At 37.5% G+C, this 14046-nt stretch overlaps 1 protein-coding gene across 1 annotated transcript in view; it reads right to left on the bottom strand.

Annotated features, from left to right (window-relative positions):
- Positions 1–14046, bottom strand: part of phkb (phosphorylase kinase, beta) — a 195110-nt gene that overhangs the window by 147991 nt on the left and 33073 nt on the right. The window contains 1 exon segment of the mRNA XM_052028086.1: positions 6668–6767. Coding sequence (XP_051884046.1) covers positions 6668–6767 — 100 coding nt within the window.

The following is a 14046-nucleotide window of genomic DNA, read 5'->3' as shown; positions in this document are numbered from 1 at the left end:
TTCCCCCTCAATTACTATTGACATGTCAGCAACTTTCGTTGCCTCGTCATCCTTGACTACTTCACTTCCTGTGCCTTCCAGTGGAATACCAGTATCTCACTTTGTGCCTTAAGATTAGAGTAAATTTTCAAAAATAAACCTGTGGAAAGAGAAACAACCCTGTTTGGTAATTGGCTTCAGGAAAGAACTTCAAAAGATCTCTCTGTATCTTTGAAAGTGAATGACCATCACAGTAAATCTTGCCTTAGATTCAAAATGAAAAAATGTATTTTACAAAAAATAAACAAGAGCATAAGTAAGCCACTAGTGGAGTTATTTATTTACAGTAGGCAACCTTCCACCTACTTCTTTCACTGAGCAAAACAACAATGCTTGCAACCTTAAGAACTACGTTCATCCACTGAAAACCATGAATTTTAATCTGATGCATGTCTTGTTGCAAAATCTCATGAAAAGAGGCTTTTTGGTATCCTATGGAAACTACTGCTTTTGACTTAAATTTCTTCTTATTGAAAAGCAGCTTCCAGGATGACTGGACTTGGAAAATCTGACCTCAAAAGAGAAGCAGTCAATTAAATACAAACTGAATCAAACAAGGCCTTAGACTTAGAGGAAAGGCAGCCAAAATCTGATAATAGCCCTAACCATTGCCAGGTCCATATTTTAAATATTAACTCTTCCTTTCAACATATTTATAGTGCCCAGCTAGCAATCCAAAATTTCACAACCATGCCATTTACTTGAATTCTCACTGGCCCATTTCAGTCAAATACCATCGGCAGTACCCTTACTCTTCTTGAATCATAACCCTACCCTTAATAGCCACTACAACCCCAAATTCTCAATGCTCTCCTCATCTAAACTACCCTTTATTCCCCAACCACCACCCCCACAACTATTGTAACTCACAAATCCTTACAATTACTAACTTCACCAACATTGCACCAGACCCACCTCCCTACAATCTAAAATGGCCTAAAAATCCAACATATATTTTTCATTTGGAGCCAAGTACCCATGATGATGAAGGCAAGGCTCCAGATACAGACCAATGAAATTGTAAGCAATCCTACTTCACTACAAAACAAGAGGTTACTCAGGAGGACAAAAAGAAATGTTGGCAGCAACAAACTATTCTTTTATTGAAGGACAGACAGCATTTTCAAATGTACCAGTCCTTAATTGAATCCTTGGTTAAGGAACATAAAGCAAGAAGAAAAAAAAACTTGCAGAAAGGGACTTAAAAAAAGCCATAAGTTCCAAGTCAAGTAGAAACCATTTAGAAATGAAAGAGCAGACCTGTAGAGAAAGCACAAAGAGTCAGAATCCAGAATAAGCTGAAGTTAAAGACCCCATACATAGCAATTTCAGAATTACCCCCTCTTTCGGCTATTTCATTATATTCTTCTTCATAATATAATTTAGTCGTTTTCCAACAAGCAATCTGTAAGACACCTTATTGAACTATTTCTGAAAATTGACATTAACGCAGGATTCCCCTCTTTCAATCCAACTAGTTATTACATGAAATAACAAACTTAATTTGTTTTAAAATAAATATATACAGGGCCATTCTTTAGTAACCTATAAATTTCTTATGATCACAAATCTTTCATTATGGCTTTACCTAGAATTGATGTTAGACTATCTGCTCTTTCATTATAGAGTTAGTGCTTCTTCTTACTCTTCTTGAATAATTTTAAAGAACTACTTTTCATTCCAACAGAATTTGCATATCTAAGAAAACATTAAAAGCTGTGATTTGAGCATTTACTATCTTTTAATATCCAAAACTCAATGATGGATCATTCACAGCCTTCTACAGTTAAAAATTCCAAAGACTTCTGAGAAAAGCAGTTTCTGCTCATGTCAGTCACAAATAGCTGCTCCTTATCCTGAGATTTTGCTTCATCCTTTTATATTCTCCAGCTATACAAAACAGCATTCTTGGCATCTGCCCTGTCCCAGAATCTTCTATATCTCAACTGCACATTCTCCTCAACCCCACTGAGTCATTCTCCTCAATCTCTTGACATATTTCAACTCTCTCAAATCAATCTAGTTAATCTACAATGAACTGACTCCAAAGCAGGTATATCCACTTTTAGGTAGGATTGAACAAAACTGCCCACAGTATTGCAAGACCCAGTAATAAAAGCCAACAGACTGCAAATGCTGGAATCTGCAGCAACAAACAAGCTACTGGAAGAACTCAGTGGGTCAAGCAGTATCTGTGGGAAGAAAGGAATTGTCAATGTGTCGAGTCAAAACCCCGCTTCAGGACCTGCAACTCTGCATAAAGGCCAACATACTGTTTGCTTTCCTAACTGCTTCCTATATTGGAGTCTCATGAACCAGCTCACCAAGATCTCTCTGAACATCAACATTTATCTGCTTTTCACCACTTAAGAAAAAGTTGTTTTTCAATTCTTTCTAACAAACCGTATAACATTACATTTTCCCACATTATACTCCATCTCCAATCCACTTGCTTAATCTCAATAATCTTCACAGCTCACTTTCTCATCTAGCTTTCTATTACTGGCAAACTTCAATAAATTACACTCCATCTTTTCATCCAAGTTCTTAATATAAATTGTGAAAAGCTGAAAGGCCAGGACTGATCCCTGTGCCATGCTACTAAGTTACAATTTAGAGCAGTCTGATGCCAAGACAGAATCTTTCATTATTAATGCCACCCACCATCTCCTTGTCATTAAAGATTCCTCTCCTCCTCTCCCCATGATCAATTACCTCACAACAATAAAATTATTTCCATCTCGGTTTTATGAAAAAATTTCACAGACAGGAATACAAGTTCTTCATATTATCTCATTCTAAGGCCCACTTCCATTCTAGCCAGTACCTCATATCCCTCTGCAAGTCCAAGAACTTTCCAGGTTGATTTTGAATACTTTGTCTTTTTACAAAAACAAAATCACTTAATTATCCTTTCATTTTTGGATGATATTTTTATTCCTTTTTCTCGTCTTTGGACTTTTTCTGTTATATCCTGTTCCTTCTACAAGAGTGTTTTGATCTCTCACTAACTCAGCCTCTTTCTTCCTAGATAATGTTTTCTAATTATTTTAGCTAAGCCTTTGCTTCAATTCCAACTGCTTTATTAAACCTGCACTACCTCTCCAATCCTCTTGGCTGTGACTACTCATCCAATACTCTAATTACCATCTCTGCAAGTAAATTGGCTCTAGCTTGGTTCAGGCTGTTGGCTCTTTCCATATAATCTTCTCTTGTTCCAGAACTCACTCCAGGGTCCAAATAACAAATCTGTAATGATCCTGCTGCCACCTGCTTGCATCAGCATTGTGTTCAGCCTTGAGGGAAAACTGGAATGTGTGGTTTTCCAAGCACCTGTTTGTCCTAGTCTTTCTGACTAGTAGAAGTCACAGAGGGATTTGGCAAGAAACTGCAGTGCATTTTGTTAATTGAGAACTCTGCAACCATGGTAAGCCAGCGATGGAGGGAACGAATGTTTAGGAAGTTAGGAGTGCCAATTAAGTGGGCTGCCTTATCCTGGATGGTCTTAAGTCTTTGGAGTGTTGCTGGGGCTACACTCAGGAAAATGGAGAATATTGATCACACTCACAATACATCTTATAGATGATGGAAAAGCTTTTGAGTGTCAGAAGCCAAGTTACTTTCTGCTGGATGCTCATGGAACCATGGTATTAACATGGCTGATGCAATTGAGTTTTTGATCATTAGCGATCCCCAGGCTATTGTTCGTGGGAAATCAGCAATGGCAATGCCATTGAATGTCAAGGGTAGGTGGTTAGGCTCTCTCTTGTCAGAGACCATCATTGCCTACCATTTGCATGTTGTGAATGTTATAGTTAAGTTGTATTTGTTTATATCATCAGCACACTACCTTTACATCTTGCTTGCAAAGTCTCCACAGTGAGATATCAGAATCAGATTTATTATCACTGACTTATATAACATGAAATTTGTTGCTTTGTGGCAGCAGTACAGTGCAAAAACATAAAAAATACTATAAATTACAACATAAATACAGAGTGCAAAAAAAAGGAATAATGAGATAGTGTTCCTAAATCCAAATTTGGCATTAATCTTAATTCTATTCAAACTGGTGGAAGAAAGTCTGCTGTGAAAATGAAATTTGTACAAAGGAGTAGTAAACACAAATAATCTGTCCTGTTAACTGATGTGTCCATGGATTAGACCAGGATCATGTTACTGCATTGTAAGTACAGTGACTGCACATCCAATCATGGAAGGTAAACCATATTACAAAAAAAGTCCAAAATTTCATTGTTCAGCAGATAACACATTAACAGCAATACAGTAACTATTGTTCTTTTGTTTAAGTGGTTTCTGGAGAAATTATCGGTTGGGTCAAGATTAACTCTGCCTCCCAAAAGTCTCAAAAACTGTAAGAACTATGTGAAATGTAATCCAACACTGCTGTTATTTTGAATGTTACAAATTCCATTATAATATATTAGATATTGGCCATTTTTTGTGAATTGCCAGCGTGAGATAGATATCTTATCTTATTAGTCACACGTACATCAAAACATATGGTGAAATACATATTTTGCGTAGTGTTCTGGGGCAACCCGCAAGTGTTGGCACCGGAAGTGTGGCGACATTGCATGCCCACAACTTCCTAACCTGTATGTCTTTGGAATGTGGGAGGAAACCGGAGCACCCGGAGGAAACCCACGCAGATACAGGGAGAACGTACAAACTCCTTACAGACAGCGGCCAGAATTGAACCCGGGTTGCTGGTACTGTAATGGCATTACACTAACCGCTACACTACCATGTCTGCCAGCAATTAATATACCAGATACTGCAGATCATAAAGCATTTCTGGTTATGCTGCAGGCACAGTAGCGTAGCAGTTAGCATAACACTATTACAGCGCCAGCGACCCGGGTTCAATTCTGGCCGCTGTCTGTAAGGAGTTTGTACGTTCTCCCCGTGTCTGCGTGGGTTTCCTCCGGGTGCTCCGGTTTCCTCCCACATTCCAAAGACATACGGGTTAGGAAGCTGTGGGCATGCTATGTTGGCGCCGGAAGCGTGGCGACACTTGTGGGCTGCCCCCAGAACACTCTACGCAAAAACATGTATTTCACTGTGTTTTGATGTACATGTGACCAATAAAGATATCTCATCTTATCTTACTATAGTTACTAATTTAACCCTACCAAAAATTGACACTTTAATAAAGACATTTTTCTTCCTCAAAATTATCAGCTCCAAAAATGTGCCAAACAATGAAATGGGCTGGAACTTGCAGAGTATGACTCATTGTATACTCGTCACTTGTCACATATATTGCAATTGCCAGGCACTTACCTCATTCACATTCTTAAGATGCTTAACAATTAATGGGAGGAAAATATAACCATCTATAAGCATAGGAAGTGTAGTCTACTTGTGAGATATCTAACACATTTGACTCATGAATTCAGTGACACTGCCTGCAGTACGCTGCTGTTCCTTACAAGTTTCAGTTAGCTTTATTTCACAACTATTCTATTTCCTTTTATACTTCTCTTGAGCTTGGTTTCCTTTCTTTCTCGCCTCTATTTTCATTCACCTATTTCTTTCTTTCTTACATCCTCTATTCTTTTGGATGGAAGATAAGAAATAATCTGATATGGCAAGAAAGGATCATAAGCTACATTTTCATATGGTAGTTAAGGGAAACTGGTTCAGACACAGATGAAAGTTTGCAGATCACAAGTGCTTTTGATGGAATACATGGGGTAATGCATGCAGGAAGTATCCAGGGCATGACTGTCACCTACCAGATATGGGTGTGGACCACTGGTTAACATCTAGTACAATTCCCTACAGTGATTACATATAAAGCACTCTATTGACTGTACAGCACTTTGCAAAGACCCGCCATCATGAAAGATGTTATACAAGTTATTTCTTCTATGCAGAAAGAAATGATGGAAGAGAGGCAAAAAATGTTTTTGTCATATTTTCAATTGTTTCCATTAGCTCAGTGGACAATATATCACAGATTTTCCAAGATTGCTTCTCATTCCATTTTACTAGCTAAATTCATGAAAGGGAACATTAATAATACCAGTAAATAGTTCAAATCAGGTGCTCTTGTTTAAAAATATGAAAATGACCACTTATGTGCCATACAACATATGGTTTCCATTTCCACCTCCCTTTCAGGAAGAGAGTTCTAGACCCCTACCACTATTTTTTTTAATCTAATTTTTCTATCAATTACTTCATATCTATGTCCCCTGGTTTTTTTCCCTCTCCACTAAGGGAAATGCAAGGATGTAAGGGAATTTTAATTTTTCTCTGCTCAAGCCCCTCATAATTTCATACATCTCAATTAATTCTCTACTCGGTCTCTTCCATTCCAAAAGAACAAACCCTAAGTGATCCAATCAGAATTATAATTTGCATTCCCAACAAAATCTGTGAACATCTCCTCCATAGCCTCTCCAGTGCAATCACAGCTTTCCTGTAATGTGATCACCAAAGACCACCCAAAAGATAAAAAACTGGCAAATTCATTATTTGTTTTGCAAATTGAGGTGATCTTCTGGATTCTACAAGCCTTTAAAAGTTTTTCTTAAGACTGCAAATAAATGAATTTTAAGTATAAGGGTCAAAATTCACATCCACACATTCACGTTACCTTATCAGCTTGACGCATGTAGCAGTAAAGAATTCCACGCATACATTTTATAGCAGAATATTCCAACTCATGAGTCCTTCCCTTATCATCATCAATGCGCCTATTTAAGGGAGGCAAGACAAAACAGAACAATTTATCAAAATAAATATCAATTACTTTATTAATTTTCCCAATCCTGTCAATATTAAATTTATAAATTGAGTAGTAATATAATTCTAAATCAATATTAAAATCAATACATTCACATTGACTAAAACAAGTCTCCTGTGCATCTCTATATAGAATAAACAGATCATACCGATTTAAAATCTGTGTTGAACCAAAATAAGTATGACATAGTAGCATGACTACGAAGAGTTAACAGAAAAACTGGTCATTGACTTCAGGAAGGCAGGGGAGAGGGGCTCCTGTTTATATCAAAGGTGCTAAGGTTGAGAGGGTTGAGAGCTTCAAGTTCCTAGGAGTGAACATCACTAATATCCTGTCTTGGTCCAACCACATAGACGCCATGGCCAAGAAAGCTCACCAGCACCTCTACTTCCTCAGGAGGCAAAAGAAATTTGGCACGTCCCCATCAACCCTCACTAATTTTATTGATGCACCATAGAAAGCACCCTGTCCGGATGCATCATGGCTTGGTATGGCAACTGCTCTGCCCATGACCACAAACTACTGCAGAGAGTTGTGGAAACAGCTCAGCACATCATGGAAACCAGCCTCACCTCCAGTGTCTCACTGCCTCAGTGAAGCAGCCAGCACAATCAAAGACCCTACCCACCCCAGACATTCTCTCTTCTCCCCCCTCCCATTGGGCAGAAGATACAAAAGCCAGAAAGCACGTACCACCAGGCTCAAGGACAGCTTCTATCCCCATTATAAGACTTTTGAATGGTTCCCTAGTATGACAAGATGGACTCTTGACCTCACAATCTACCTCGTTATGACCTTGCACCTTACTATCTACCTGCACTGCACTTCCTCTGTAACTGTAATACTTTATTCTGCACTCTGTTATTGTTTTACCTTGTACTACCTCAATGCACTGTGTCATGAATTGATCTGTATGAACTGTACGCAAGACAAGTTTTTCACTGTACCTCAGTATGTGACAATAATAAACCATTTTACCAATTGAAAAAAATAACTGTTATGCTGTTAATTTTATTATATAAATACAAATTGAATTATCCATCAGATTTAAAATAGTACAAGGTTCCTGACTAAAAAGATATGAGACAACAAATAACTCATAGCACTGTATCTTTTTTCCACTTTAAAACATACAAATTATAGACTGGTATTTTACAATTTTGAATGAGACAGAAGAGATAAACATTGACTGCCTATTTGTTTGCAATGCTAAGTGAAAACGGAGACAGACTGATAGAGGCAGAAAACCAGTTTCTGAGCTGCAAGTTCAATGCATGTGTCTGATTATATCTTGATTCAATGCATAAATAGGTATTAAAAACCAAAAGTTCATAATACTAAAAGTGATCCATCCGTGAAAACCTTGTCAAGCAAGATTTTATTTTTTAAAAAATGAAGAAATTAAAAGGGTCATTTAAGCCATTGAGTGTGTGGTTTGTCAAATGGATTAGTCGTGGAACTACTATCCACAGTTATTGAGATGCTGATCTATAAAAGTCACCTGTCCTAATTTTTTTTTCCACCCCACTGACTTCCTTTGGATCTCAACCAAAGCACTTCTTCATCAATCAGTGGCAAAATTGCCAAGTTACCTTACTTCTCTAATGGGTAATTTTAAATCAAAGATTGCAATGGCTGAATGAGGAACTGCTTTTATTTTTATAAAAAGTTACTGTTCAGTCATGATTTTCTCACAGTGAAATGAAGCTATTTACTTTAATGATTTGGATTTAGTTCAAATAATTTTGCAACTTTCAGTTATCTACTGGTTTCACTGTTCCTTCTTTAATATACAAGTTATGTCAAATGACAGGTTGATTACAGTAATTGATTGTAGAGCAAGGCAGCTAATGAACACCCTGTAAAGTTTCACTTCAACAACAAATTATACTGCATTTGAAAACAGATGATCTAATGAAATGGCTATTAAATTTTCTAAGCACTTTATTCTTATAGAATTACACCTGATCATTACTGCATCAGAAAATATTTGCAGAATACAAGTAACATTCAGTAATTTCATGTTCATGTATATAATCAAGTACCTTAACTAATTGGTCATTGATAAACAACAGAAATGACGTTTTAATTTGGCTAGAATTTACATAGATTCTATGAAGCTCATGCATACAAAATCATATCTTTGCTCAAAAGAATACTTTTCAAATTCAGCCCCAGTAGTCAAACTACAAAACATATCATCAAGCTCCATGTTAATTTTTTAAATGATTAATGAATTTTACCATTTGATGCAAGACAGTTAAAAATAAGATGTAAAATTATGAACTATTATTTTCAAAAACTTGACAATAGCTTTAATAAACTTATTACAGTAGCCAAAATGAAAATATATCTCTACTCTATTACATGTTCATACAAACAAATACAACCAAGATTTTCTGAGTATTGAAAGAATGTATGAAGAGTGTCGAAACAAAGCTAGATTGTAGGAAAATCAATTCCTTTGAGCAAAATGCTATACAGTTGCAATAGAGAGAGAATCATTTTAATCATGACAAAGTAAAGAGGATCCAGGGAATAATGCACCCCCAGAAGATGATCTTTGTACTTCACTCACCGGTTTTCTTTGTAGCCTTATGAAACCATTTTTGGATCTTTACCAGATCCATCACTAAGATCATCTATAATTACTCGAAGTTTTTGCTATAAAAAGTTGATTCATAGTTTCATAGCAGTATCAGTCTCTATATGACCTCCATAATAAAACTTCCTGATACTATTGGTTGAGGGAAGTGGAAAAGCAGGTATTGGAACATGAACTTTCGGACATATTCAATATGTTTTCTCAAGTCAGAAAATTCACTCAGTTTCAAAAGTCACCTGTTTTTCACAATTCAAAAAATTCTACAACATACGATCAAGATGCCTTAATCAGCCCTGCTCTGTTGTTGTCTAATATGCACCAAATTTTAGATGTTGTATGAGTGGTTCTAAAGGCCTATTCTTGAAATCAAAGTCCTTTTTGTAACAAGACTGAGTTCCCCTCTTCATGTCTTTTTTTTAAACTGGGACACGTTGTTGCAGGTAAAGCAATGAATACCATGCGTAATCAAATTAGTGATGCTAGAAGAACTGTGCTGTTTAACATAACATAACACAATTGAGCCACAACAGGTATCTGCATTTAATAGTCAATAAAGGCAGTTTGAAGGTTTCATAATTTAACTTTCAGTTCAATTCAGATAAAGACATAAGAAAAAAATTGATCCTTTTTCCTCTACTTGTTTATGTTAACGCACCTGTTTTATGCTAGTTTTCACATACACCAACATGATTATCAAGCAATTTCAATTTTCAGCAGAATAATTAGCATAGAAATCATCTTAAACATTGCTGTAGGTTGGAAGAAGAGAATTCATGCCTCTTAAATATGCTCTCATTTAGTTTTTCCTTTAATTAGGAACAATTCATGCACATCCTTTGTGACTTGCTTCTCCAAGCTCAATTAACAATAACAAAGTGGGGAAGCTAGATGTTAAATAAATTGCTGAATAATTTTAGGAAAAATACAAGTTTAAAATTTATGGTGACTTACTCTGTCCAATGTTTTTAAAAATTTGCTGTAAACTTGTCAGATGAAGCATTTTTTAAAAATAAAATGCAAATACAACCTTTCAGAGAGTGCGCCACATAAAACTGCAATGAATGTTGCCTAATGATCCAGCAAATCAACTTAAATTCACAAATTTTCAATGGCTTATCTCATTAATAATCACTAGTGAAACACTTGATAAAGATAAATAAATAGAAATATACTAAACAAAAGCCTAGTCTAATTTGGAGTGTTTATTAGTCTAAGAAATGTTAAAAACTATCTTTTTCAGGTATGCAATGAAGATTCAGCACAATCATAAGTGAGAATATCAGTTAGTAAAAGACTGATAAAGTCCAAGGCTTTTAACAAAAGCTATGTATTTACTGTCACAGTTGATTATATATTTACTAATTGTAATTTTAATTATCAACTCAGTCACCATGATATTTGTTGATATATGTTAATGAACTGCCATGCATGTAATGAAAATGTACCATCACCTCATTTGATATGCATTGTTCAATATATTTCTGTTAGAACAGCTTTTTAGAGTTCAGCACAGCCCTTGCTGGGCTTTCAAAAGAATACAACCACCTATAACAATTATGTCATTAGGGAAATTTTAACCTTGAGAAGTGTGTGGGTGTAAGTACTCGTAGGATACAAAATCTAGGAATATTGCAAGTTCCTCAAGAAATTGGCTCCAAACCACCAGCTTCTATATTTAACTGGGGCGTGTTAGATTACTTGTTCATAAATCCTCAAGAGATTCTGTCAAAGGGTAACAGGGATAATCCAGGTAATTAAATGTCACTAAGCCTTACATCAGTGGTAGGGAAAGTATTGGAGAAAGGTTTTAGGGATAGGATTTACTCACAATTGTAAAAGCATGGACTTATTAGGAATTGTCAGCATGGCTTTGTGCAGGGCAAGGTCAGGTCCAACAAATTTCAAATTTGATTTGAGTTTTTTTGAATTGGTGATGAAGATGATTGATGAGGGTAGGGCCGTGAATTTTGTTCACATGGACTTCAGTAAAACATTTGACAAAGTCCTTCATGGCAGGCTGTTCTAGAAAATTAATTCACTTGGGATCTATGGTGAGTTAGATGCAAAATTAGCTTGGTCATAGAAGACAGGGTAGTGGTGAAGAGGTATTTTTCTCACTGGGAGTCTGAGATAAGTGGTGTTTGCAAGGATCAGTGCTGGGACCTCTGTTGTTTGTAATATATGATTTGGATGAAAATGTGGGTGATATGATTAGTAAGTTTGTAGATGACACAAAAATTGGTGGAGTTGTGGATAGTGAGGAAGGTTGTCAAAGGATACAGATAGTTGGAAATTTGGGTGGAGAAATGGCAGAGGGAGTTTAATCTGGGCAAGTGTGAGGTGATCTATTTTGGGAGGTCAAATGCAAGAGGAAAGTATAAAGTAAATTGCAGGACCATTAGGAGCATTGATGTACAGAGAGATTTTGAGGTGCAAGTCAATCGCTCCCTGAAGTTGGCAAAAAGTGGATAGGGTGGTAAAGGTGGCGTGTAGCATGCTCGCCTTTATCAGCAGTGCACCAAGTATAAAAGTTGGCAAGTCACTTTGTAGCTGTATAAAACTTTGGTTAGGCAAAATTTTGACTATTATGTGCAATTCTGGTCACCATATATATGAAGGATGTGGAGGCTTTGGAGAGGTTCACCAGGATGTTGCCTACTTGGAAGGTATTAGCTACAAGCTGAGGTTGGACAAACTTGGATTATTTTCTCTGGAGCACCAGAGGCTGAGGGGGCGACCAGATAGAAATATATAAAACTATGAGAAGCATAGATCAGCGGAAATGCCAAATGCTAAAGGGCATAGGTTTAAAGTGAGAGGGGTCAAGTTTAAAACAGATGTGCAAGGCATTTTTTTTTAAATATACAGAGTAGTAGCTGCCTAGAATACACTGTAAGGGAAGATGGTAGAAGCAGATACGACAACAACATTTAAGAGGCATTTAGACAGTCACATGAACAGGCAGGGGAAGGGATATGGATCACACGGAGTCACAGAGCAATACAGCATGACACAGGCCCTTCGGCCCAATGAGTCCATGCTGACCAGTGCCTACCCAGCTAGTCCCAATTTCCTGGGTTCAGCCCATATCCCTCCAGGCCCAACCCCTCCATGTACCTATCCAAGTGCTTCTTAAAAAGATACTATTGTACCTGCCTCAACCACTTCTTCTGGCAGCTCGTTCCATATACTCAACACCCTCTGCATGAAAAAGTTGCCCCTCAGGTCCCTTTTAAATCTTTCCCCTCTCACCCTAAATCATGTTTGCAGATGATACCACTGTAGTAGACCATATCTCAAATACTGAGGAGTCGGAGTACAGTAAGGAGATAGAGAGCTTAGTGACATGGTGTCATGACAACAACCTTTCCCTCAATATCAGCAAAACTAAAGAGCTGGTCGTAGAAGACAGAGGTAGTTTTAAACTTGACCCCTCTCACTTTAAACCTACGCCCTATAGTATTTGGCATTTCCGCTGATCTATACTTCAGGAAAGTGGGTGGTGTACATGCACCTATCTACATCTGTATGAGTGGTAGGCAAGGCAAGTTTTTCCACTGTACTTCAGTACAAGTGACAATGATAAACCAGTCCATGCCCCCTAGTTTTGGACTCCCCTACCCAAGGGAAAAAAAAAATTACCATCCACCTTATCTATGTATTTCTATAAAGGTCACCTGTCATTCTCCAATGTTTCAAGGAATAAAGACCCAGCACACGCAGGCAGATGGGATTAGGTAGATTGGCACCATGGCCAGTGCAGACACAGTGGGCCGATGGGCCAGTTCTTGTGCTCTAATATAAGTATGAATTAGAACATAGACCAGTAGAGTCCCACTACTGACAATATTTGAAAGGTATACTTGGCTGTATTCAAACTGCTAACTGCAAAGACAACTTACAAGTACTCATACTTTACACAATAAACTACTTGTCGAGACAGGAGGTGATAAGTCTTGGTCAGAGTTATGGCTGGAAGTTGTTTTCCGAGTCTCAGGCTCGGGATCTCTCCTGAAATGTTGGTCCTAGGGTCTCTGTGATCTTAGGCCCACTAATGAGCTAAATCTTCTTTCCAAAACCCACTGACTGGTTGCATCATGGTCTGGTACAGCAATTCACATGTATAGGAACGCAAGAAGCTGCAGAGAGTAGTGGACTCAGCCCAATACATCACAGGGATGTCTCTCCTCATCATCGCTAGTATCTACAGGAGGCGCTGCCTCAAGGAGGCAACATCTATCATCAAAGATTCCCACAATCTGGGTCATGCCAACTTCTCACAGCTGCCATTGGGCAGGAGGTACAGGAGCCTGAAGTCCCACAGCACCACATTCAAGAACAGCTACTTCCCTTCAACCATTCACTTCTTGAACCAAGCTGCAAAACCCTAATCACTACCTCAGTGTTGCAATACTATAACCACTTCGATCACTTTACACTACAATGGACTTCGCTTTTCTGTTCTAATTATGGTCTTGTAAAAGTTGTGTATAATTGTTTAATTTATATTTTTCTTGTGAATGCTGCTTATCTGATACTATGTGCCTGTGATGCTCCTGCAAGCTTTTCATTGCACCTGTGCATACACGTATGTGCATATGACAATAAACTTGACACGGACTTA

The sequence above is a fragment of the Pristis pectinata genome, chromosome 13, assembly GCF_009764475.1.
Source record: "Pristis pectinata isolate sPriPec2 chromosome 13, sPriPec2.1.pri, whole genome shotgun sequence".
NCBI classification, from domain to species: domain Eukaryota; kingdom Metazoa; phylum Chordata; class Chondrichthyes; order Rhinopristiformes; family Pristidae; genus Pristis; species Pristis pectinata.
This window is presented reverse-complemented; position numbering and strand designations above follow the sequence as displayed.